The sequence below is a fragment of the Hemiscyllium ocellatum genome, chromosome 3 (genome assembly GCF_020745735.1).
Source record: "Hemiscyllium ocellatum isolate sHemOce1 chromosome 3, sHemOce1.pat.X.cur, whole genome shotgun sequence".
NCBI lineage: Eukaryota > Metazoa > Chordata > Chondrichthyes > Orectolobiformes > Hemiscylliidae > Hemiscyllium > Hemiscyllium ocellatum.
In genome coordinates this window covers 92,826,304-92,852,285 of record NC_083403.1, presented here as the reverse complement: position 1 = coordinate 92,852,285, position 25,982 = coordinate 92,826,304, and the positions used below count along the sequence as shown (strand labels likewise).

Below are 25,982 nucleotides of genomic sequence, written 5' to 3'. Positions count from 1 at the left end.
TCAGATCCATGCACACATCCACTCAGACCTGTGCACACATCCACTCAGATCTGTGCACACATCCACTCAGATCTGTGCACACATCCACTCAGATCCGTGCACACATCCGCTCAGATCCGTGCACACATCCACTGGATCAGTGCACACATGCACTCAGATCTGTGCACACATTCACTCAGATCTGTGCACACATACACTCAGATCCGTGCACACATCGACTAGATCTGTGCACACATCCACTCAGATCTGTGCACACATTCACTCAGATCCGTGCACACATCCACTCAGATCTGTGCACACATTCACTCAGATCTGTGCACACGTACACTCAGATCCGTGCACACATCGACTAGATCTGTGCACACATCCACTCAGATCTGTGCACACATTCACACAGATCCGTGCACACATTCACTCAGATCCGTGCACACATCCACTCAGATCCGTGTACACATTCACTCAGACCTGTGCACACATCCACTCAAATCTGTGCACACATTCACTCAGATCCGTGCACACATTCACTCAGACCCGTGCACACATCCGCTCAGATCCGTGCACACATCCGCTCAGATCCGTGCACACATCCACTGGATCAGTGCACACATGCACTCAGATCTGTGCACACATTCACTCAGATCTGTGCACACATACACTCAGATCCGTGCACACATCGACTAGATCTGTGCACACATCCACTCAGATCTGTGCACACATTCACTCAGATCCGTGCACACATCCACTCAGATCTGTGCACACATTCACTCAGATCTGTGCACACATACACTCAGATCCGTGCACACATCGACTAGATCTGTGCACACATCCACTCAGATCTGTGCACACATTCACACAGATCCGTGCACACATTCACTCAGATCCGTGCACACATCCACTCAGATCCGTGTACACATTCACTCAGACCTGTGCACACATCCACTCAAATCTGTGCACACATCCACTCAGATCCGTGCACACATTCACTCAGACCCGTGCACACATCCGCTCAGATCTGTGCACACATCCACTCAGATCCGTGCACACATCCACTGGATCCGTGCACACATGCACTCAGATCTGTGCACACATTCACTCAGATCTGTGCACACATTCACTCAGATCTGTGCACACATACACTCAGATCCGTGCACACATCGACTAGATCTGTGCACACATCCACTCAGATCCGTGCACACATTCACTCAGATCCGTGCACACATCCACTCAGACCTGTGCACACATTCACTCAGATCCGTGCACACATTCACTCAGATCCGTGCACACATCCACTCAGATCTGTGCACACATTCACTCAGATCTGTGCACACATACACTCAGATCCGTGCACACATCGACTAGATCTGTGCACACATCCACTCAGATCTGTGCACACATTCACACAGATCTGTGCACACATTCACTCAGATCCGTGCACACATCCACTCAGATCCGTGCACACATTCACTCAGACCTGTGCACACATCCACTCAAATCTGTGCACACATCCACTCAGATCCGTGCACACATCCACTCAGATCTGTGCACACATCCACTCAGATCCGTGCACACATGCACTCAGATCTGTGCACACATTCACTCGGATCTGTGCACACATACACTCAGATCCGTGCACACAACGACTAGATCTGTGCACACATCCACTCAGATCTGTGCACACATACACTCAGATCCGTGCACACATCCACTAGATCTATGCATACATACACTCAGATCTGTGCACACATTCACTCAGATCTGTGCACACATCCACTCAGATCCGTGCACACATCCACTCAGATCTGTGCACACATCCGCTCAGATCTGTGCACACATTCACTCAGATCCATGCACACATCCACTGGATCCGTGCACACATGCACTCAGATCTGTGCACACATTCACTCAGATCTGTGCACACATTCACTCAGATCTGTGCACACATACACTCAGATCTGTGCACACATCGACTAGATCTGTGCACACATCCACTCAGATCTGTGCACACATTCACACAGATCTGTGCACACTTTCACTCAGATCCGGGCACACATCCACTCAGATCCGTGCACACATCCACTCAGACCTGTGCACACATCCACTCAGATCTGTGCACACATCCACTCAGATCCATGCACATATCCACTCAGATCTGTGCACATATCCACTCAGATCTGTGCACACATCCACTCAGATCCGTGCACACATCCACTCAGATCCGTGCACACATCCACTCAGATCCGTGCACACATTCACACAGATCTGTGCACACATCCACTCAGATCCGTGCACACATCCACTCAGATCCGTGCACACATTCACTCAGATCCGTGCACACATTCACTCAGACCTGTGCACACATCCACTCAGATCTGTGCACACATCCACTCAGATCTGTGCACACATCCACTCAGATCCGTGCACACATCCACTCAGACCCGTGCACACATTCACTCAGATCTGTGCACACAACGACTAGATCTGTGCACGCATCCACTCAGATCTGTGCACGCATCCACTCAGACCTGTGCACACATTCACTCAGACCTGTGCACACATTCACTCAGATCCGTGCACACCTACACTCAGATCCGTGCACACATCCACTAGATCTGTGCATACATCCACTCAGATCTGTGCACACATTCACTCAGATCTGTGCACACATCCACTCAGATTCGTGCACACATCCACTCAGATCTGTGCACACATCCGCTCAGATCTGTGCACACATCCGCTCAGATCTGTGCACACATCCACTCAGATCCGTGCACACATCCGCTTGATCCGTGCACACATGCACTCAGATCTGTGCACACATTCACTCAGATCTGTGCTCACATTCACTCAGATCTGTGCACACATACACTCAGATCCGTGCACACATCGACTAGATCTGTGCACAAATCCACTCAGATCCGTGCACACATTCACACAGATCTGTGCACACATCCACTCAGATCTATGCACACATCCACATAGATCCATGCACGCATCCACTAGATCCGTGCACACATCCACTCAGATCCGTGCACACATCCACTCAGATCCGTGCACACGTCCACTCAGGTCTGTGCACACATCCACTCAGATCTGTGCACACATCCACTCAGATCCGTGCACACATCCACTCAGATCTGTGAACACTTCCACTTGATCTGTGAACACATCCACTCAGATCTGTGCACACGTTCACTCAGATCTGTGCACACATTCATTGAGATCCATGCACACATCCACTCAGATCTGTGCACACATCCACTCAGATCCATGCACATATCCACTCAGATCTGTGCACACATCCACTCAGATCCGTGCACACATTCACTCAGATCCGTGCACACATCCACTCAGATCTGTGAACACTTCCACTTGATCTGTGAACACATCCACTCAGATCTGTGCACACGTTCACTCAGATCTGTGCACACATTCATTGAGATCCATGCACACATCCACTCAGATCTGTGCACACATCCACTCAGATCTGTGCACACATCCACTCAGATCCATGCACATATCCACTCAGATCTGTGCACACATCCACTCAGATCCGTGCACACATTCACTCAGATCCGTGCACACATCCACTCAGATCTGTGAACACATCCACTAGATCTGTGAACACATCCACTCAGATCTGTGCACACATTCACTCAGATCCATGCACACATCCACTCAGATCCGTGCACACATTCACTCAGATCTGTGCACACATTCACTCAGATCCGTGCACACATCCACTCAGATTGTGCACACATTCACTTAGATCTGTGCGCACATCCACTCATATTCATGCACACATCCACTCAAATCTGTGCACACATTCACTCAGATCTGTGCACACATTCACCCAGATCTGTGCAAACATCCACTCAGATCTATGCACACATCCACACAGATCCATGCACGCATCCACTAGATCCTTGCACACATTCACTCAGATCCATGCACACATTCACTCAGATCTGTGCACACATCCACTCAGATCCGTGCACACATCCACTCAGATTGTGCACACATTCACTTAGATCTGTGCACACATCCACTCATATTCATGCACACATCCACTCAAATCTGTGCACACATTCACTCAGATCTGTGCACACATTCACCCAGATCTGTGCAAACATCCACTCAGATCTATGCACACATCCACACAGATCCATGCACGCATCCACTAGATCCTTGCACACATCCACTCAGATCCGTGCACACATCCACTCAGGTCTGTGCACACATCCACTCAGATCCGTGCACAAATCCACTAGATCTGTGCACACATTCACTCAGATCTGTGCACACATCAACTCAGATCTGTGCACACATCCTGTCATCTGTGCACATATCCACTCAGATCTGTGCACACATCCACTCAGATCCATGCACACGTCCACTCACATCTGTGCACACATCCACTCAGATCCATGCACACATCTACTCAGATCTGTGCACACATTCACTCAGATCCGTGCACACATCCACTCAGACCCGTGCACACATTCACTCAGATCTGTGCACACAACGACTAGATCTGTGCACGCATCCACTCAGATCTGTGCACGCATCCACTCAGACCTGTGCACACATTCACTCAGACCTGTGCACACATTCACTCAGATCCGTGCACACCTACACTCAGATCCGTGCACACATCCACTAGATCTGTGCATACATCCACTCAGATCTGTGCACACATTCACTCAGATCTGTGCACACATCCACTCAGATCCGTGCACACATCCACTCAGATCTGTGCACACATCCGCTCAGATCTGTGCACACATCCACTCAGATCCGTGCACACATCCGCTTGATCCGTGCACACATGCACTCAGATCTGTGCACACATTCACTCAGATCTGTGCACACATTCACTCAGATCTGTGCACACATACACTCAGATCCGTGCACACATCGACTAGATCTGTGCACAAATCCACTCAGATCCGTGCACACATTCACACAGATCTGTGCACACATCCACTCAGATCTATGCACACATCCACACAGATCCATGCACGCATCCACTAGATCCGTGCACACATCCACTCAGATCCGTGCACACATCCACTCAGATCCGTGCACACGTCCACTCAGGTCTGTGCACACATCCACTCAGATCCGTGCACACATCCACTCAGATCTGTGAACACATCCACTAGATCTGTGAACACATCCACTCAGATCTGTGAACACTTCCACTTGATCTGTGAACACATCCACTCAGATCTGTGCACACGTTCACTCAGATCTGTGCACACATTCATTGAGATCCATGCACACATCCACTCAGATCTGTGCACACATCCACTCAGATCCATGCACATATCCACTCAGATCTGTGCACACATCCACTCAGATCCGTGCACACATTCACTCAGATCCGTGCACACATCCACTCAGATCTGTGAACACATCCACTAGATCTGTGAACACATCCACTCAGATCTGTGCACACATTCACTCAGATCCATGCACACATCCACTCAGATCCGTGCACACATTCACTCAGATCCGTGCACACATTCACTCAGATCCGTGCACACATCCACTCAGATCCGTGCACACATCCACTCAGATCTGTGAACACTTCCACTAGATCTGTGAACACATCCACTCAGATCTGTGCACACGTTCACTCAGATCTGTGCACACATTCATTGAGATCCATGCACACATCCACTCAGATCTGTGCACACATCCACTCAGATCCATGCACATATCCACTCAGATCTGTGCACACATCCACTCAGATCCGTGCACACATTCACTCAGATCCGTGCACACATCCACTCAGATCTGTGAACACATCCACTAGATCTGTGAACACATCCACTCAGATCTGTGCACACATTCACTCAGATCCGTGCACACATTCACTCAGATCTGTGCACACATTCACTCAGATCCGTGCACACATTCACTCAGATCTGTGCACACATTCACCCAGATCCATGCACGCATCCACTAGATCCGTGCACACATCCACTCAGATCCGTGCACACATCCACTCAGATCCGTGCACACATCCACTCAGATCCGTGCACACGTCCACTCAGGTCTGTGCACACATCCACTCAGATCCATGCACATATCCACTCAGATCTGTGCACACATCCACTCAGATCCATGCACACACCCACTCAGATCTACGTACACATCCACTCAGATCTGCACACACATCCACTCAGATCCATGCACACACCCACTCAAATCTGTGCACTCATCCACTCAGACCTGTGCACACATCCACTCAGATCTGTGCACACATTCACTCAGATCCGTGCGCACATCCACTCAGATCCGTGCACACATTCACTCAGATCCATGCACACATTCACTCAGATCTGTGCACACATCCACTCAGATCCGTGCACACATCCACTCAGATTGTGCACACATTCACTTAGATCTGTGCACACATCCACTCATATTCATGCACACATCCACTCAAATCTGTGCACACATTCACTCAGATCTGTGCACACATTCACCCAGATCTGTGCAAACATCCACTCAGATCTATGCACACATCCACACAGATCCATGCACGCATCCACTAGATCCTTGCACACATTTACTCAGATCCATGCACACATTCACTCAGATCTGTGCACACATCCACTCAGATCCGTGCACACATCCACTCAGATTGTGCACACATTCACTTAGATCTGTGCACACATCCACTCATATTCATGCACACATCCACTCAAATCTGTGCACACATTCACTCAGATCTGTGCACACATTCACCCAGATCTGTGCAAACATCCACTCAGATCTATGCACACATCCACACAGATCCATGCACGCATCCACTAGATCCTTGCACACATCCACTCAGATCCGTGCACACATCCACTCAGGTCTGTGCACACATCCACTCAGATCCGTGCACAAATCCACTAGATCTGTGCACACATTCACTCAGATCTGTGCACACATCAACTCAGATCTGTGCACACATCCTGTCATCTGTGCACATATCCACTCAGATCTGTGCACACATCCACTCAGATCCATGCACACGTCCACTCACATCTGTGCACACATCCACTCAGATCCATGCACACATCTACTCAGATCTGTGCACACATTCACTCAGATCTGTGCACACATCCACTCAGATCCGTGCACACATCCACTCTGATCCGTCCACACATTCACTCAGATCTGTGCACACATTCACTCAGATCTGTGCACACAATCACTCAGATCTGTGCACACATCCGCTCAGATCTGTGCACACATCCGCTCAGATCCATGCACACATCCACTCAGATCCATGCACACATTCACTCAGATCTGTGCACACATTCACTCATAACTTGAATGAGACAATAAAGTTCATTTGCAATTTCTTCCATTTCTTACCATATCTGTTGCTCATGTTTGGTTTTTAATCTGATTGGTGTACAGTTAAATGCCATTGAAGTCCTGTCAGTAATTATTCATTACTCTTAGGTGTGAACACTAACTTAATCAGACAATGCAAACGTTGTATAATGTATATCCAGCAGTGCTTACAAATCAATAATCTAATAAAGAGGTTCAGATAGTTTAATCGAATAGTTTGCCACACTGTGCTTACCTGCCAGTCACTTCATCAATGGATTTCGGTAACTTGTAACAGAGCTCCCAGAATGATTCAACGATGTTTGTCCAACTCGGAGGTAGATTTGTAAATTCATTATGCAAACATTGTGGAATTACTGCTTTGTGATAAGAGATTAGTAATAGATAGACGATTGCTACACTCTCTGATTGCTATTTGCAATAAAATTCATTTTACCTAGTTTTTTGGGCTAGTTTTCCGTTACCTTCCTGTAACTTGAAGGAGACAGTGGCATAGTCATAGTATCACTTGACCAGTAATCGAGAGGCACAAGCTAATATGTTCAAATCACACTATATCATGAATTTTAGATTTTGTTTCACATTTGCATGGGTGTTACTGCATTGGCCAGATTTATTGCCAGCCCCTAATTACCTTTGAAATGAATGGGGCTTATTAGGCCATTTCGGAGGCAGTTACATTGTAGTGGATCTGGAGTCACATATAGGCCAGACCAGTTAAAGATGGCTGATTTCATTCCATGAAAGACATTAATAAATCTGATGTTTTCTGTCAAAGACAATCAACAATTTGATTAGCTTTTCAATTCCAGATTTAATTTAATTCAAATTTCACCATTTGTCATAGTAGAATTTCCCCTGAACATCAGCCTGGCACTCTGGGTTATGAGACTTACATCACTGCTGCGTGGATAAATGTATGGTTATCCACTTTGGTGGCAAGAACAGGAAGGCAGATTACTACCTCAACGGAATCAATTTAGGTAAAGGGGCAGTACAGAGAGATCTGGGTGTTCTTGTACACCAGTCAATGAAGGCAAGCAAGCAGGTAGTGAAGAAGGCTAATAGCATGCTGGCCTTCATAACAAGAGGAATTGAATATAGAAGCAAAGAGGTGCTTCTGCAGCTGTACAGGACCCTGGTGAGACCACACCTGGAGTACTTTGTGCAGTTCTGGTCTCCAAATTTGAGGAAAGACATTCTGGCTATTAAGGGAGTGCAGCATAGGTTCACGTGGTCAATTCGTGGAATGGCGGGATTACCTTACACTGAAAGACTGAAGTGACTGGGCTTGTATACCCTTGAGTTTAGAAGAATGAGAGGGGATTTGATTGAGACATATAAGATTATGAAAGGATTGGACACTCTGGCAGCAAGAAACATGTTTCCGCTGATAGGTGAGTGCCGAACCAGAGGACACAGCTCAAAAATACGGGGTAGACCATTTAGGACAGAGATGAGGATAAACTTCGTCACCCAGAGAATGGTGGCTGTGTGGAATGCTCTTCCCCAGAGGGCAGTGGAGGCCCAGTCTCTGGATTCATTTAAGAAAGAGTTGGATAGAGCTCTCAAAGATAGTGGAATCAAGAGTTATGGAGATAAGGCAGGAAGAGGATACTAATTAGGAATGATCAGCCATGATCATATTGAATGGCGGTGCAGGCTCGAAGGGCTGAATGGCCTACTCCTGCACCTATTGTCTATTGTCTGTTGTGTCACACCCTCCAGATGAATAAATCTGATATTGAAATCTAGTTTCAGCAACAGTGACCATGAAACCATCATCAAATTTGTGGAAACTCATCCAGTTCACTAATGTCCTTGAGGAGAGGAAATCTGCTGTCCTTACCTGGAGTGGCGAACATGTGACTCCAAACACACTGCAATGTGGCTGACTCTTAAGTGCTCTCTGTCATGGGTGAGCAAGCCATTCAGTTGAAGGAAAATTATGGATGGGCAACAAACATTAGTTTTGTCAGAGATGAGAAAATAAAGAAAAATAAATCTTCTATTGCAGCTTGATGCTCATTTGAATACTTATTTTTCATCTTCTTGTCTCAAAGTGTTTTGGGGTTTTCTACATGCTTCAGATAAAAGGGGAGTGAGAATTTGCAACTCTATCCCCCACAAAATTGTTGAGGCTCAAGGGGTCAAATAAACATTTCAAAAGTGAGTTAATAGATTTGTTATGTAAGGCTGTAAAGGATTAAGGAATCAATGTGAGCAGCTAGAGCGACAATGCAGATTAGTCTAACTCAATGGTGGAATGGACTAGAGGGTCTGAATGTCGCCTCTTGCAGCTGTCAGAGTAAGTGAGTATTGTCATCTTGCTATGGAATAATACACTTTGCCTCTTTTAATTTGATTTCCTTTCCAGAGAGACTTGCTCACTACAAACTAAAATCTCCTGCAGCAATGTTGGCTGCTCAGGCCAAAATAGGCGTACCAGGGCCACCTGGAAATGATGGCCTGCCAGGACTGCCTGGGCCTCGAGGAGCGACTGGGCCACAAGGAGCCAGAGGTAAGATTTATCCAAAATTATCATCATGGTAGCATTTTTACAATTGCATGGAGGACCTCGTCATGATTTGAATTGATATTGGTGTACTGGTTCAGGAAACAAAATTATCTTTGTCAAGGTAAAACAGTTACATCAATTTGCAGGCATGTTTCACAGAAAGATATATGCAGCAGGTCCTCTGGTTCAATGGCTACTATCCCTGCCTCTGAACTAGGTTTAAACTCAGATGTAGGTTCAAGTCCAATTCTGGTACTTAATGGGCAAGAGTGGTGCATGGCCAAATAGATTGATTAACAATCCACAGATCCTTGTAGAACAACTAAAGGTAGCAGAAAGTACAGGTGAGTTTCCTGGACAGCCAAGTGTAATACGGAGCTACAGAAATAGGCATAAGCACATGCTTCACCTGGTTACGATGTACTAAACGCTGAAGGCATAAGAAGATGTCTGATGACTCGCCCATTTGAGACAGCACAGAGTCCTTCATCGGAAAGCATGGGGACTAGTAGAGAAGATACTGCAGAAATTGCATGAAAAATGTACAATACCGTACAGCAAATTCACTGCTCAGCGGGATTATTCTCCAATGGTATATAACCTTTCCGATTGTTCTGAGCAAACCAATCAGAAGAACAATAGGCTTAAAACAAAAGAAACTGTCCCCTAAAACAGTTTTATATGGAATAAAAAGGATCATGTAGGTTAGTCATGTAGAGTTTAGTGTTATTCATCATTTTCAAAGTGCAAATATTCAGTGAGTGGCACAGGACTCAGTGGTTAGCATTGCTGCCTCAAAGCGGCAGGGACCTTGGTTCGATCCTGGCCTCAGGCAGACCATCTGTGTGGAGTTTACACATTCTCCCAGATGCTTGAGTTTCCTTCCACAGTCACGAAGATGTGCAGGTTAGATGAATTGGCCATGCTAAATTGTCCTTACTGTAGGCTAGTTGCATTAATAAGGGATAAATATAGGATCGGGAAATTGGTTTGATGTGTTATTCTTCAGACAGTCACTGTGGACTTGTTGGGCTGAAGGGCCTGTACTCACTTTATAGGGATACTAATTCTAATTCAGTGGAAATAAGCAAAGTGGCAGATAAAGAGAGGCAAGAGGTGGAAATGGCCATATGTGAGTGGCAGGAAAGCATTGGGGTCATTAAGCTGAAATAACATTGCTTTAAATGGAATGAAATGCTGGGACTGTAATTTAGCAAACTTTTGTGGAGCAAGCAGGCAGCGAACTGCAGCAAGAAGCTCGGGAGGGAGGAAAGCCATTAATGTGAGGCAACGGGAAATGGCTGGAATAGCCTTCCACATTAATTGGTGAGAGTTAATAGACTGACAATGTAGGAGTGAGAAAAATATCCTGTCAAGCTGCAGGTGTAACACAGAGTAACGTGAAAGTGGGAAAGCCCCATTCATGGACTTACTTGACGCTCAAATAAGGGCAGTACATTATAACAGCAAAGTGAATGCGATATAATGATTTGTGAGTTGTTCACAGGCTACGCATCAGCTGAGACAAAAGTGGGTGAGTATCATTTTGTGCCCTTTACCCATTTCAGTCCTCAGGTATTTGCGTGGGGCGGCATGGTGGCACAGTGGTTAGCACTGCTGTCTCACAGCGCCTGAGACCCGGGTTCAATTCCCGACTCAGGCGACTGACTGTGTGGAGTTTGCACGTTCTCCCCGTGTCTGCGTGGGTTTCCTTCGGGTGCTCCGGTTTCCTCCCACAGTCCAAAGATGTGCAGGTCAGGTGAATTGGCCATGCTAAATTGCCCATAGTGTTACGTAAGGGGTAAATATAGGGGTATGGGTGGGTTGCGCTTCAGCGGGTCGGTGTGGACTTGTTGGGGCGAAGGGCCTGTTTCCACACTGTAAGTAATCTAATCTAATCTAATCTTAACTTGGGCGTAACAAGTCACCCACCTGTTTGGTAGGATAGAATAAAATTACCTCCCAAATCTTTGTTCTAATCATTTCACCACCATAACAAACCAAGTCATGAGAGTTTAAATAGAACTGTGCTTCAATTTTACACATTGCATGATGGACATTGAATATACATCAAGTATTGTTGGAAAAGAGTAACCAATCATTTTTCTCTTTCAAAGATATTGAACAAAAAGATCTATACAGTATGGAAGACATACAATCTATCATGAAACTGTCTGGCTTTAAGATGCAGATTTCCCAATATTTCAAGGTCATCGAAAATGCTGAACTATTCCTTCAACCAGCAGTTTCTGAACTCATTATGTCTTCAGACCAATGGTGCTGATTTAAGAGGCCCACCTGTCTGAAAACATACATCACAGAGATTATAACATTAGCCAAGATCTTGAAGTACCAAGACCAGGGGGAAGTTCTGATGTTTAATTGAATGTTACATCCTCTAGAATTACAACCTACATACAAGTTCCTTATACAGCTTGACTCTCCTTACAGGCTGCCTTACATTCATGAAGAATCTTGGATTTAAATCCTGGTGGGAGTGTTACTGGAATTGTTTCCTCAAATACGCAGTTCAATTCTGGCACATTATGGGGTGGCACCATAGTTCACTGGTTATCACTGCTCCTTCATAGCGCTAGGGACCCATGTTTGATCCCAGACTCAGGTGACTGTCCATGTGGAGTTTGAACATAATCCCCATGTTTGCGTGGGTTTCCTCCCAGAGTTCAAAGATGTGCAGGCTAGGTGGATTGGCCAGGGGAAATCCAGCATTACAGGGATACGGTGGGTCTGGGTGGAATGCTTCCAAAGGATCAGTGTTGAGTTGACGGGCTGAATGGCCTACTTCCATACTGTTGGAATTCTATGATTCTATAAGGACAAAAAAATTAAAATGAATGAATGTTGGTCAGATATTCTTCACAAGCTTGTTCCCAAAAAACCTGATCGAGCAGGAGAAAGCAAATTTGTCAATTAGCTATGGACAACCCTAGATACTATGAAACATTCCCCTCTTCCAAGTATGATATTTGCAAAATCTCACTATTTCAAGCAATACTTTCTCTAGTGTCTGAAGCAAATCATTTCCTGCTCATCTGATTTGAGGACAGTGGTGCAGAGGAATATACATTATGGGATGATTAAGTTATACCTGGATCCCAATTTACAAACATCTGACTTTTACAAGCACTCATAATTATAAATGAGATCCCATATTGCTATTGATCTTAAGAATCCAGCATGCAAACATTCATTCATACAAAAGCAACTTACCAATGTACTCAGGAACCAAACTCATCTCTAACCTGGGGACTGCCTTTACACCTAAATTCTCATACTGAACCTCGCCCGGTTGATTTATGGCTGTCTGTAATAGACATCTGCCTCTCCTCCAGTTTCCAGTATCCGTCCATTGAGATGTTATATTTTATAATCTGGCCATTGCATTTGGAATGTTCATTTTTTTTCAAAGCTGCAAATATGTCTCTTGACATTATTCCTAACACCTGAATTGTGCGAAAATCAAGATTTAATGGACAATTTTCTACTTTGATTCGTTCTTTGTTAGAGTCTTGAGATTATAGAAGTCTTGATCTCCCTGATTCACTCCTCTTAAAGCAAGTGTGCATCACCAGGAACATAGCTTCTTGATAAAATTGCATCTTGCCTGCTACATTAATCATTTAGTGCTGGGTGTTAATTTACATGGTGGGCCATAGCCCTTTACTTGCACGTCTCAGTTAAAACTCAACAGTAATCAATGTAACAGTGCAAAAACACACCCCATTTCTTCAACTATTACTGCTGTAGATAAAGTAATTTATACATGTTACTCCAGTTCATTAAGCCATACTTAAGCAAAATTGCTCATTAATAATAATCTTTCTGTCTTCACCTCTGCGCGTGAAATATCCATTTTATTTCCCTTTCAGGAATACAAAATGAAAAGGACAAGTGATGAAGTATGACCTTGATCATTTTTTAAGCTTTATCTGTGGACTCCAGTGGGACAAAGAGGATCTATTCAATGCTGTTTGAAATACATTAGTGCTCAGGCCAAATGGACACTTCAATGAAAAAGAGCAATTTGGATTGTTGAAGTATCCAAGACTTCTGATAATGCTGGGCTGCTTGCCAGAAAAACAAAACCTTGTCAATGTTCCAGTTGCAGTTTTGCTTCCTTGGGTTTGGGAGCTCCACATTAACAGGGGTTAATATTCTTTCCCTATGGTGGAAGAGTCTCCCTGACACACTCACTATACATTGGTATTCCATAAGATTTTCTTTACCTTCAGAGGACTTCACATTACTACTTTGGATAATAACTATTGGACTGTTTCTTTGTCTTCTTGGAAACTTTGCTCTACAGTTTTTAATTTTTTTTAGTAAATTCTTTAAACTTTTCAACATTGCCTCTTTGTCAGTTTCTTTTTGTGTCACTCCTGCTAAACAAAAGTTGTTACAGGAGATACTGATGCTTCTATATTATAGAATGATTAAGATACAAATTCCCAACTTACAAATATCTGACTTATGAATGCTCATATTTATGAACAAGATCCCATATTATTATTGTTTTTAAAGATCCAGCATACAGATATTCACTTGTACTTACAAATGGCTATTTTATATTATACTATATTGTGTTACAACTTGCGTACAAAACAACTTATGAATGTACTGAGGAACAGAACCTGTTACTAAGCCAGGGACAGCGTTTACACCTTTATTCCTGTGCTAAACCTTGTTCTGTTGATTTATGGCTGTGGATTTGTTTTTGAAAACTCACATAGCTAACTTTTCTTGTGCATTCCCACTGGAAACCCATTTAGTTACCTTGGAATGCGTGCACCTCATTGATCTTTATTAAGAACTGATAACGAAGAACAATACAGCATAGGAACAGGCCATCCAGCCCTCCAAACCTGCACCAAAGCATTTTGCCCTTCCATACTAAAACTGTCTTCACCTACAAGATCCTTCCTTACCACGTATTCATCCAGGTGCTTGTTGAATGGTGCTATTGTGTTTGCTTCCACCGCCTCCGCTGGCAGCAACTTCCAGGCACTCACTACCTTTTGTGTGGAAAACTTGCCTTGCACATCTCTTTTAAACTTACCCCTCCCCTCCCCTCACCACCCTGAACCTGTTTCCACGAAACCTCAGTATAATGTATTGGGAAATGCAATGAAATAAACATGAAATTCAAAGCTAGCCCAATGGTGACAATGCAACCACTGTCAATTGTTAAGAAAATCCATCAGGTTCAGTATTTAAAGAAGGAAATCTGGTATTCTTACCTGGTATGGCATTGTGAATCCAGACCTACAGCAATGTGTTTAACTCTCAACTACCCTCCAGGAAACAAAGGAATACTGCCTTAGCCAGTGATGTCAAACATATAAAAGTAAATGTCTGACCTCTGATTTCTATGATTCTACAATCTAAGTTTAAATACCAAAGTGGCAATTATTTTCTACCTGTATTGTTGAAATGTCAGATTCTCTGAACTCTGTATTTTCCTCACAGGGGGCTTCACCTGGTTACATTTTGTAGATATATCAATTCTCACTTATCTGGAAAGAGACTTTCCAACAGTGCTTTAAACTGTGACTGTTTTTTATAAACTTACACTTCCACACAGCTAAATTGGTCCCTGATCTGTCTTGACAACCAAAGTCTCAACTATCCAAAAGTGACAATTCTCTGATTTTCTGTCTCTAGGTAGATTTTGATGGCATGTGTAAGTTACTATTTGCACATAGGTCTTTCTGTAACTGTGCAGAAGAAATGCTATTTTAAGATCTGATGTCTTTGCCTGCAGGAATCAGGACTGACTGATTTCTTTGCTTCTTCATCAGCAATCAGGCCTTCAGCTATCAAAACCCTGAGCCAAAGTCTTCGAACTGTCTTCTCTAAATACCTCCCTCCTTGTCTTTTTTTAAAGATCTGCATGTATCCTACCTTATTGAGTAAATTTTAATCAATTGTCCTATTTATCTCTGTTGCTCAATTTCAAAATTTCTTGACTGCATTTTGCAAATGCCTTATGACATTCTTCCATTATTTCATGAGGCTTTACAAAACAGTTATATTTTAGACTATCTCTTTAATTTAAGCTAAAATTGAATAATGAAAAGAGTCATGTGATCTGCAATGGGTTCGACTTGATAACCAGCTGTGACTTGGTGATCATGGAGACTGGAAGGTGGGGACTGCTTGGGAATGAAGGAAGATGGATGAGTTGAGGTTAAATGGTATTGAAATGTATATGCCAGCACTTGAGAACTATTGCAGAAACTGTTCCTGGTTTAGCAGACATTGTGTGTAGATGCCCAGCAGACGCTGATGGCAGGCTGACCTTGTAATCAAAAGGAATGAACCAGCAGGATTTTTTAAAAATCTCTCTGAAAGAATCATCCTGAGGTGGCTGAGAGAAAGAATCACTGGGACCTTTATATTTGTTGTTGCCACAATATTTCCTACATTCGGATTTATTTCTGATTTAAATGTACTGGAATCTTCAAAATTGTTAATTAAAATAAATCTCAAAAAAACCTATCTAATGAAGGATGTTAAAGTCCTTTTCAAAAATGTCTTCCAGCATATGTTCTGGATTTCACCCAATTGCAAAAAAAATGTTTGTTTTAGTGTGAATGCAATGCAAATGATCATAATCCATTAATGCCAGATTTTGGTAACTAGTGCTAATTTATGAATACTGTACTTGTTCTACTCACTTTTGTCTGGCAAGTTGCTTAGTTTTGACCTACTGAGCAAAAATCATGTTTATTTTTGTTTCTATTTGGTTATTTTTTAAACATTCTCCAAGTATTTTAGTGTCTTATTTCTTGAGTTAAAGTCTCTCATCCCTTCAGACTATTTTGTTTTGGAGTGAATGTTATTTCTTGCCACAACAGTAGAGTTATCGAGATGTACAGCATGGACACAGACCCTTCCGTCCAACTTGTCCATGCCAACCAGATATCCCAACCCAATCTAGATCCACCTGCCAGCACTTGGACCTTATCCCTCCAAACCCTTACTATTCATATCCCCATCCAGATGCCTTTTAAATGTTACAATTGTACTAACTTCCACCACTTCCTTTGGCAGCTCATTCCATACACTTACCACCCTCTGTGTGGGAAAGTTGCCTCTTAAGTCTCTTTTATATCTTTCCCCTCTCACCCTAAACCTGTGCCCTCTAGTTCTGGACTCCCCCCACTCCAGGGAAAACAGCCCTAGCCTATTCAACCTCTCCCTATAGCTCAGATCCTCCAACCCTGGCAACATCCTTGTAAATCTTTTCTGAACCCTTTCAAGTTTCACAACATCTTTCCTTTAGGGAGGAGACCAGAATTGCATGCAATATTCCAACAGTGGCCTAACCAATGTCCTGTACAGCCGCAACATGACCTCCCAACTCCTGTACTCAATACTCTGACCAATAAAAGAAAGCATTCCAAATGCCTTCTTCACGATCCTATCTACCTGCGACTCCACTTTCAAGGAGCTATGAACCTGCACTCCAAGGTCTCTTTGTTCAGCAACACTCCCTAGGACCTTACCATTAAGTATATAATTCCTGCTAAGATTTGCTTTCCCAAAATGCAGTGACTCGCATTTAACTAAATTAAACTAATTACTTGGGGCAGCACAATGACTCAGTGGTTAGCACTGCTGCCTCACAGCGCCAGGGACCCGCGTTCAATTCCACCCTTGGGTGACTGTCTGTGTGGAGTTTGCACATTCTCCCCGTGTCTGCATGGTTTTCCTCCCACAGTCCAAAGATATGCAGGTTAGGCTAGGTGAATTGGTCATGCTAATTTGCCCTTAGAGTTAGGGGGAATGGGTCTGGGTCGGTTAGACAATAGACAATAGACAATAGGTGCAGGAGTACGCCATCCTGCCCTTCGAGCCTACACCACCATTCAACATGATCATGGCTGATCATTCTTAATCAGCATCCTGTTCCTGCCTTATCTCCATAACCCTTGATTGCACTATCGTTGAGAGCTCTATCCAACTCTTTCTTAAATGAATCCCGGGACTGGGCCTCCACTGCCCTCTGGGGAAGAGCATGCCACACAGCCACCACTCTCTGGGTTACTCTTTGGTGGGTTGGTGTAGACAGTTGGGCTGAAGGGCCTGTTTCCATACTGTAGGTAATCCAATCTAAAATCTAAACTTCATCTGCCACTTCTCAGCCCGTTGGCCCATCTGATCAGCATCTCATTGTAATTTGGGGTAACCTTCTTTGCTGTCCACTATACCTCCAATTTTGGTGTCATCAGCAAACTTACCAATTATACCTCCAAATCATTTATATAAATTACGAAAAGTAGTGGTCCTATCACTGATCCTTGTGGCACTCCACTGGTCATAGACCCTCCAGTCTGAAAAACAACTCTCCACCACCACCCTCTGTCTTCTGCCTTTGAGTCAGTTCTGTATCCAATGGCTAATTCTCCCTGTATTCCATGAGATCTAACCTTGCTAACCAGTCTCCTCTGGGGAACCTATTCAAATGCATTACTGAAGTCCATATAGATCACATCTACTGCTCTGCCTTCATCAATCCTCCTTGTTACTTCTTCAAAAATATCAATCAAGTTTGTGAGACATGACTTGCCACGCATAAAGCCATGTTGACTATTCCTAATCAGTCCTTGCCTTTCCAAATACATGTACATCCTGTCCCTCAGGATTCCTTCCAACAACTTGCCCACCACCGACATCAGGCTCACTGGCCTAGTTCTAAACTAGAGCTTCTCTTCATCAGGTTGAGAGCTGAAACTTTGAGATTGTGAGCCCTGTGGCCACAATTTCCACCATGGTGCTCTGACCAAGGTATAACAGCTGTAACAGCTGTGTTCCCACTCTCTCCAGTCTCAGTCAGAGCTCATGACAATTTTCAAACTTCACAACGGGGTCATAGATGGAAGGAAGTTTGAGAGGCACTCTTCTAAATGGTCTAAAAGTGTTCTGCATCTGTAATACCTTCTTAGTGAAGGTAATTGTTTGTTTTAATATTTTACTCAAATATCTTTTAATAAATACTGATGAAGCATCCAATTTAATGCAAATCAAGCCTTCAGTCCTTCTCAACTAATCTCTTTTTGTGGTGATGAAACACCTGCAATAGAATCTTGCTAAGAAGTTAGGGTCTCATCTGTCAGCTGGCTAACTCGCAAGAAAACCAGGCTCCCTCTTCCAGGAAAGCCCATCGAATCACATGCCAATTTGGCAGTGGATGAAGTCACTGGTGTGGCCTATTGTACAACAAATACCAACAGCTCAGTATATAAACAGCTCAGTTCTGCTGTCTGTGAAAACTCTGGCACACTACTTAAATCTCTCGTTAAAACTTATCCTCATCACTTACAAATTTCCCAATTTGCAGAAAATGATCAATTTCAAAAATTACAAATGAATGCAAGATAAATCAAAAATTAAGGCTAGTTGCCAAGTACATGGAGGGACTTTGATTTTAAATGCAGTAATCTGTTAGGGGAGATTAAGTATTAAAGAAATATAAATTACAGGTGCAATGCAATATTAGTTCACCTTATTTAGGGAAGGATGTTAATACATTGGAGTCAGTTCCGAGAAAGTTTAATAGACTAATGGACAGGAATGGACAGGTTTATCTTTTGATGTGAGGTTGGATTGATAGGTGAAGAGAGTGGAGTTAAGGATTATCAGATCAGCAATGATCCCATTGAATGGTGGAGCAGACCTTAAATAGCCTACTTCTGAGCTGAATAGCCTACTTTTGCTCCCACATCTTATGGTTTTATGGCCAGTCTTGTATCCACTCATGTTTAGAAGGGCAAGAGGCAACTCGATTGAAACATTGAAACTGGGTAATTGTAAAGAAGATGTTTCCTGTTAGGAGAGAATCTAGAACTAGGAATCACTATTTAAAAATCAAGCGTTGCCAATTTAAAGCAAAGATGAAGGGAATTTTTTCTCACTGAGGCTTGTCATTCTTTGCAATACTCTCCTTGAAAACGTGCTGAAAGCAGAATTCTTGAATCTTAAGATGTTGTTGGATAAATTAGTTAAGGAGGAGGTGAGAAAAATCATTATTGGGAATATGGATTTGAGGTTACAATCATATAGTCCTTGATCCTATAGGATCGTAGAGCAGGCTCAAGGGGATGACTAGTTCCTTGTGTATGTTTTTATGTAAATTTTAACACACTGAGAATCTTGGATGGTAAATGTAGAGATTAAATGGAAAAGGAATAAAAATCCAAAAGGGCAATGATTACAGTAATTCCAATGAAACAGTGGGGTGCAAGATTGGTTCTGACCATGGGGGAGTCTACATGCTAAATTTGAGAAAAGATCGCTGATCGAGTAACAACAATTTCCAATCCCCTGTCTGAGAATATCAGAACTGTGCTAGGACTCTTCAAGCATTAGCCCCACCCCCAAACCAGACAATCTGACAGTACTCGGATAACTGCAGCTTGGTAGAAATTTGAATGTTGTCACAAAGAAAAGGTGAGATTTCGGCACTCAAGAGGAAATAAGTCTTCTTCTGAGGCACTGATTCAGACAGCTTGAGTCATGTGAATGACTCTTGGAATAACAGCAATAATCAGTTGGAAAGGTTGTTGTGTCATCATAGTCTTACCACTCATTAGGAAGAGAGATGATTCATAGTGATTTGATCTCAGCCAGTGATGGGAAATGAACCGTGGCACAGTGGCTCAGTGGTTAGCACTTCTGCCTCACAGTGCCAGGGTCCCAGGTTTGATTCCAGCCTGTGGAGTTTGCACGTTCTCCCTGTGTCTGCGTGGGTTTCCTCCGGGTGCTCCGGTTTCCTCCCACAGTCCAAAGATGTGCAGGTTAGGTGAATTGGCCATGCTAAATTACCCTTAGTATTAGATGCATTAGTCAGGGGTAAATGTAGGGGAATGGGTCTGGATGGGTTGCTCTTTGGAAGATCGGTGCGGACTTGTTGGACAGTTTCCACATTGTAGGTAATCTAATTGTTGGTATCATACTGCTTTTCAAACCAAGCATCCAGCCAACTGAGCTAAACTAACCATCCATGCTTTGGGAGGTTTCTCACAATAACTTTACTTATTATATTGGCAAGTTGGAAACTCCAGAGTCTTCATTGCTGGACGTGTTGGCAAACCTGTAGTAGATTCATTCCAGGCTATGGTTCATGGTTCAAACGATCATTGTTTGAAAGTGTTGTTGTATCTGATAATTGTCAGCCATCAGAGGAATTCTGCAAAAGCTACACTGGGCATTAAGACAAATCATCATCAGTTTCTAAACTTCAAAGCAGTATGCACTCCTGTGTCACCTCTGACAGGAGCCTGCACCTTGTATTGATCCCTAATTTTGTGTTTCTCCTGGACAGGTTACAGAGGTCAGAAAGGTGAAAGAGGTGAACCTGGAATCACACTTCCTGGTGCTGTTGGTCCCCGTGGTCCTCCAGGTATGAAGTAACCTCATGACTCATTTTCTAACTTTGCCTTCTTTCTGCTGTTTGTGATTCATGATGAAGCAGGTACATAATGAAGTAGAGCTGTCAGCATAGTAATTCTGTCTTTGTTGCACAATGGTCATAGCTTGTACCTAATACTCTACCTACATGAATTGGGCAAGCCAAGTATCAAGAGTCTCACTAGTCAATATGAATTCTTTTAGATAATTGGTTCCCCAATCACAATTCAGTCAATCTAATCTATTCACCACTCACAATGTAGTCTCCTCTACAGTGGGTTGACGAAACCCAGACTGTGTGACCGCTTTATGGAACACCAGAGGCAATTATTCTGAATTCCAGTTGCCTGCTATTACTACACACAACCATCCTTACTGGCCAATATTTCTGTCTTCAGCCTGCTGCAGAGCTCCAGTGAGGCGCAGCAGAATTTGGATGAACAGCATCTCCTTGTCTACTTGGGGACCCAGCAGCCTTCAGAACTCAATATCTATTTTAATTATTTTTGAACTTCAATGCCTTTCATGTTCCTTACCCACCTTAACACCTCAGACTTTTACATGACATGGCTGCTTCTCAGCATAGCCAACCCATTTTCACCTAAGCATTATCAGCTTTTCTTTCTTCCTGGCACATTATCATCTATCCTTTTGTCTTTGTAACTTACTTTCTCTCTATCTGGGCACCATCACCACCTATCCATTCATTCCTTCTCTCACATCTGACCCTTTGTCTTCAGCATACGTACCACCTCAGCTATTGGTGCTGAAGAAGGGTCACTGGACTTCTCTCCACAACTGTTACCAGACCAGCTGAATTTCTCCGGCAATTTCTGTTTTTGTTTCAGAGGCTCAGAATCCTGAAGCAACTCACCACTTCCCTTCTCAAAGCCTGTTCACCATCTACAACACACAAGTCAAGAGTGTTCTGAAATACTCCCACTGGATGAGTGCAGCAGCAGCTCAATAAATTCGACACCATCTTGGTCAAAACAGCCTGCCATATCCACAAGCATCTACTCCCTTGACAACAGGCACTCGGTAGCAGCAGTGCATTCTTTCTATAAGATATGTTGCAGAAATTTACCACAGTTCTTAAAAGATATGTTCCAAACCCATAACCATTTCCATTTGAAAGAGAAGGGAGCCACGTACATGGGAACACCATTACCTGCATTTTCCCCTCCGAGTTACTCACCATCCTGACTTGGAGCTATATCACCTTCATTCACTGTCACTGAGTCAAAATTTACAATATTCTCCTGCTCTTCAGATGCTGCCTGACCCGTTATGCTTTTCTAGCGCCACACCTTTTGATTCTGACTCTCTAGCATCTGCTGTCCTCATTTTCTCCAAATTGTCAAAAGTGGGAAATCAATCTTGATAAGATCAGGATAGCTAAAGTCAGTAGTGAGGATGGTCAGCATTGGTACAATTAGGATTTGGAAGTTCAGGATTGCAAAAATCAGTATTAGAAAAAGATATTATTAGAAAAATCAGTACTGTGACTATTATATTGGGGAAGGTCAGTATTGGAAAGACAGTTTTGAGAGCGATCAAAATTGGGAAGGTTAATGCTATGATTTTCAGATCTGAGGAAGTGTCACTGAACCCAAAACCTTAACTCTGATTTCTGTCCACAAATGCTGCCAGTCCTGCTGAGCTTTTCCAGAAATTTCTGATTTGTTTCTGACTTCCAACATTCATAGTTCTTTCAGTTTTTATGATTTTTGATATTGGGGAAGGTCAGTTTTGGGATTGGTCAATATTGGCAAAGGACATTTTTGAAGAAGGCCAGTTTTGACAATGGTCAGTATTTGGATGGTCAATATTAGGTGCAATCATTATTGGGGGTGGCCATTATTGGGAATGATCAATATTGGGGCAGTCAGTATCAGGGTGGTCATTACTGGAATGTGTTCATTGAGTAAGGTCACTTTTGGCGAAGATCTTCCCTGCGTCATTTTACAATAGTGACAAATGTAATGTTGATTTTGGGATGCATACAACATAAAGAAATCTCCACTCAGCCAACCCCTACACTCCAATTGTCCAATTGTGCTCATTTTTCTGGCCTTTCCTAACATTAATGTTCCTACTTTGCCTCTGTCCACAGATAATGTTGACAATAGAATCTGTTTAATTACTCTGCAGGTGAATGCATTCTCTTGAACAAGCTATAGCTATTCTGGAAAGCAAAATGAATTAATTCTAGTGAACAGTTTTACTGATGCTATAATGATCTTTGAATTATTCCTGATTATTTCTGGTTATTTGCCTATTGCCTTTGTGATGTTATGATGAACACAACGAGCAATGATGGTTCAGTTGATGGCATTCATGTAAAATGGATTGATAGTAAATTAGTGACATATTTACATCAAGTTCTTTTGTGTTTCAATAAAATCCCCTTCATTGTCCTCCTATTTTCTCACTTTGCTATCAACTTGACTTCCTATCTTCTCTTTTACCATTTTGACATAGCTTTTCCTCTTTTTCAAATTATGATTATTCATGTGATTTGGTTTAAAATTACTGTTATAAATTTAACTGTTCAAAATTATTGTTACAATTTTTCCCTGCCCTTTCACTTTTTCTACTCCCACAGACCATCTGAATGTTTAGTTTGAACTCTGTTTTGGTGGGTCTGAAGCCAGGTCATCCAAGAAAGATTAGCATTCTTCATAATTTTATTAATTTAGAGTATTGCATTCAAATCTGGTCACCAGAAAGGAGGTGAAGGCTTTGGAGAGGGTGCAAAAGAGGTTTACCAGGATCCTGCCTGGATTAGAATTAGAATTATAATTTCCTTTATTGTCATATATACTTAATAAGTATAGTGAAAAATTCATTCGTCACCAATTACAGCATCTACCTAGATACAAAAGTATCAAACAGCTTCTTTAGTTACAAGATCTTAGACAATAGAGAAATAAAATGTCCAGTATGACAGAAATAAAAGGCCAGTACAGCACATCAATTGGCACCAAGATTCCAGTCCACCCTGGGCCTGTCTCCACAGTGCACTGCACATGCCACACTGCTGCAGGGTTCCAGGAGGTCACCACACAATGCCAGGAGGCCCCTACAAGAGGCTGGGAGGTCACCATGGGAGGCCATTGCATGAGGCCAGGAGTTGTCACCAGAGGCTGCAAGTCGTCACTTACCAGAGACTGAGAATCATCGCCAGAGACTGGGAATTGTCACCATAGGCCAGAGTCAAGGAGAAAACAGCCCTAAGAGGAAGAAAAAGAGAAGAAAAAGAAGAAAAAAAGGATGGACTTCAGCTGCTGCCATCTTGAGTTTTACGAGCAATAAAGACAGGCTAAAAAAACTGGAGTTATTTTCTCTGGAGTGGCGGGGGGACTTGATAAAAGTCTATGAAATTATGAGATGCACAGATAGGGTTGACAGAGAGAATCTTTTTCCCAGCATTTAAGGTGAGAAGGAGAAAGTTTGAAGGAGATATGAGCAATAAGTTTGTGCACAGAGAGTGGTAGGAGTCTTGAACATGCTGCCAGGAGTAGTGATGGAGGCAGATACGATAGGAGTGTTTAAGTGACTTTTTGTTTAGCACATGAATATGCAAGGAATGGTGGGATAGGGACGTAAGGCAGACCGAAAAGATTAGTTTAATTTGGCATCATGTTCGGCTCAACATCATGGGCTGAAGGACCCTTTCCTGTGCTCTACAGTTCTATGTTCTATGTTAACAAAATGACAGTCAAATTTGAAATAGCTTTTTCAATTGGAATGGCTTTCTGTCTGATAGCTCGACAGGCAAGTGCTACTGATGTCTGTGAACCATTCACCTGACTGCCTGTCTTATGTGTTTCAGGCTTGCCAGGATTGGGAACAGTAGGTCCTCCTGGTCCACAAGGCATCACTGGTCCTCCAGGGCAAGATGGAAAATGTGATCCTTCAGACTGTCTCTTTCCTGAAAGCTTACTGCAACCATCTCCAAAAGGATAAAAGAAAGTCCAGCTTTTAGCCAGATATATCTTGTCTGGCAGTTTGGAGCTTCTCGAACACGTTACAATCCAGACAAAGCCTCACCAGTACAGGAACCCAAACTCTTTTCTTTGCAATTTACAAAACTGAATGGGTAATTCCTGGTGTGTAGGTCAAATGCTGATCAAGGCTCATTCAGAATGGAGTCTTTCTGTGTTCACATCTGACTACAAATGTTATATTCACAATTTAATTGAAAAAGTGTTGTGTCGAGCATGGAACACAGCACTGCAATAGTTATTTGCATTTACAAATCTAACTGATAGATTTGGTCAGTGATTCTGTTACTTGTCCTTAATATATTGTCTTGTGGGGGATCAGTGTGGTAAAATATCTCGGCGACTTTCCATACAATTCAATGGGCAATGGCTGTTTGTACACAACATCAATCCCCCTTGTTCTCATTCCATTTACTACCACTTACTCTCATAGAAAATAAAAAAAGCTCAGCACAGGAGACCATATGGCCCATTATGCCTATGCTGGCTGTTTGAATGATCTATCGAATTTATCCCACTTTCTTCATGACCTGCCAAGTATTTCTTTTCAAGTATTTGCATTTTGCATTTTGAACTTTATTATTGATTCTGCTTCCAGCACCTTTAAAAATCCTATTTTATCTGTAGTATTGACTATTGAAAAGCATAAATAATCTTGGACC

At 43.0% G+C, this 25,982-nt stretch overlaps 1 protein-coding gene across 1 annotated transcript in view; it reads left to right on the top strand.

Moving 5' to 3' along the window:
* LOC132835750 (collagen alpha-1(XIX) chain-like) overlaps window positions 1–25,282 on the top strand; it is a 178,982-nt gene extending 153,700 nt beyond the window's left edge. Inside the window, exons 38-40 of the mRNA XM_060854846.1 lie at window positions 9,737–9,880; window positions 21,225–21,302; window positions 25,149–25,282. Coding sequence (XP_060710829.1) covers window positions 9,737–9,880; window positions 21,225–21,302; window positions 25,149–25,282 — 356 coding nt within the window. The remainder of the gene's footprint in view (window positions 1–9,736; window positions 9,881–21,224; window positions 21,303–25,148) is intronic.
* Window positions 25,283–25,982: the final 700 nt, after the last annotated feature.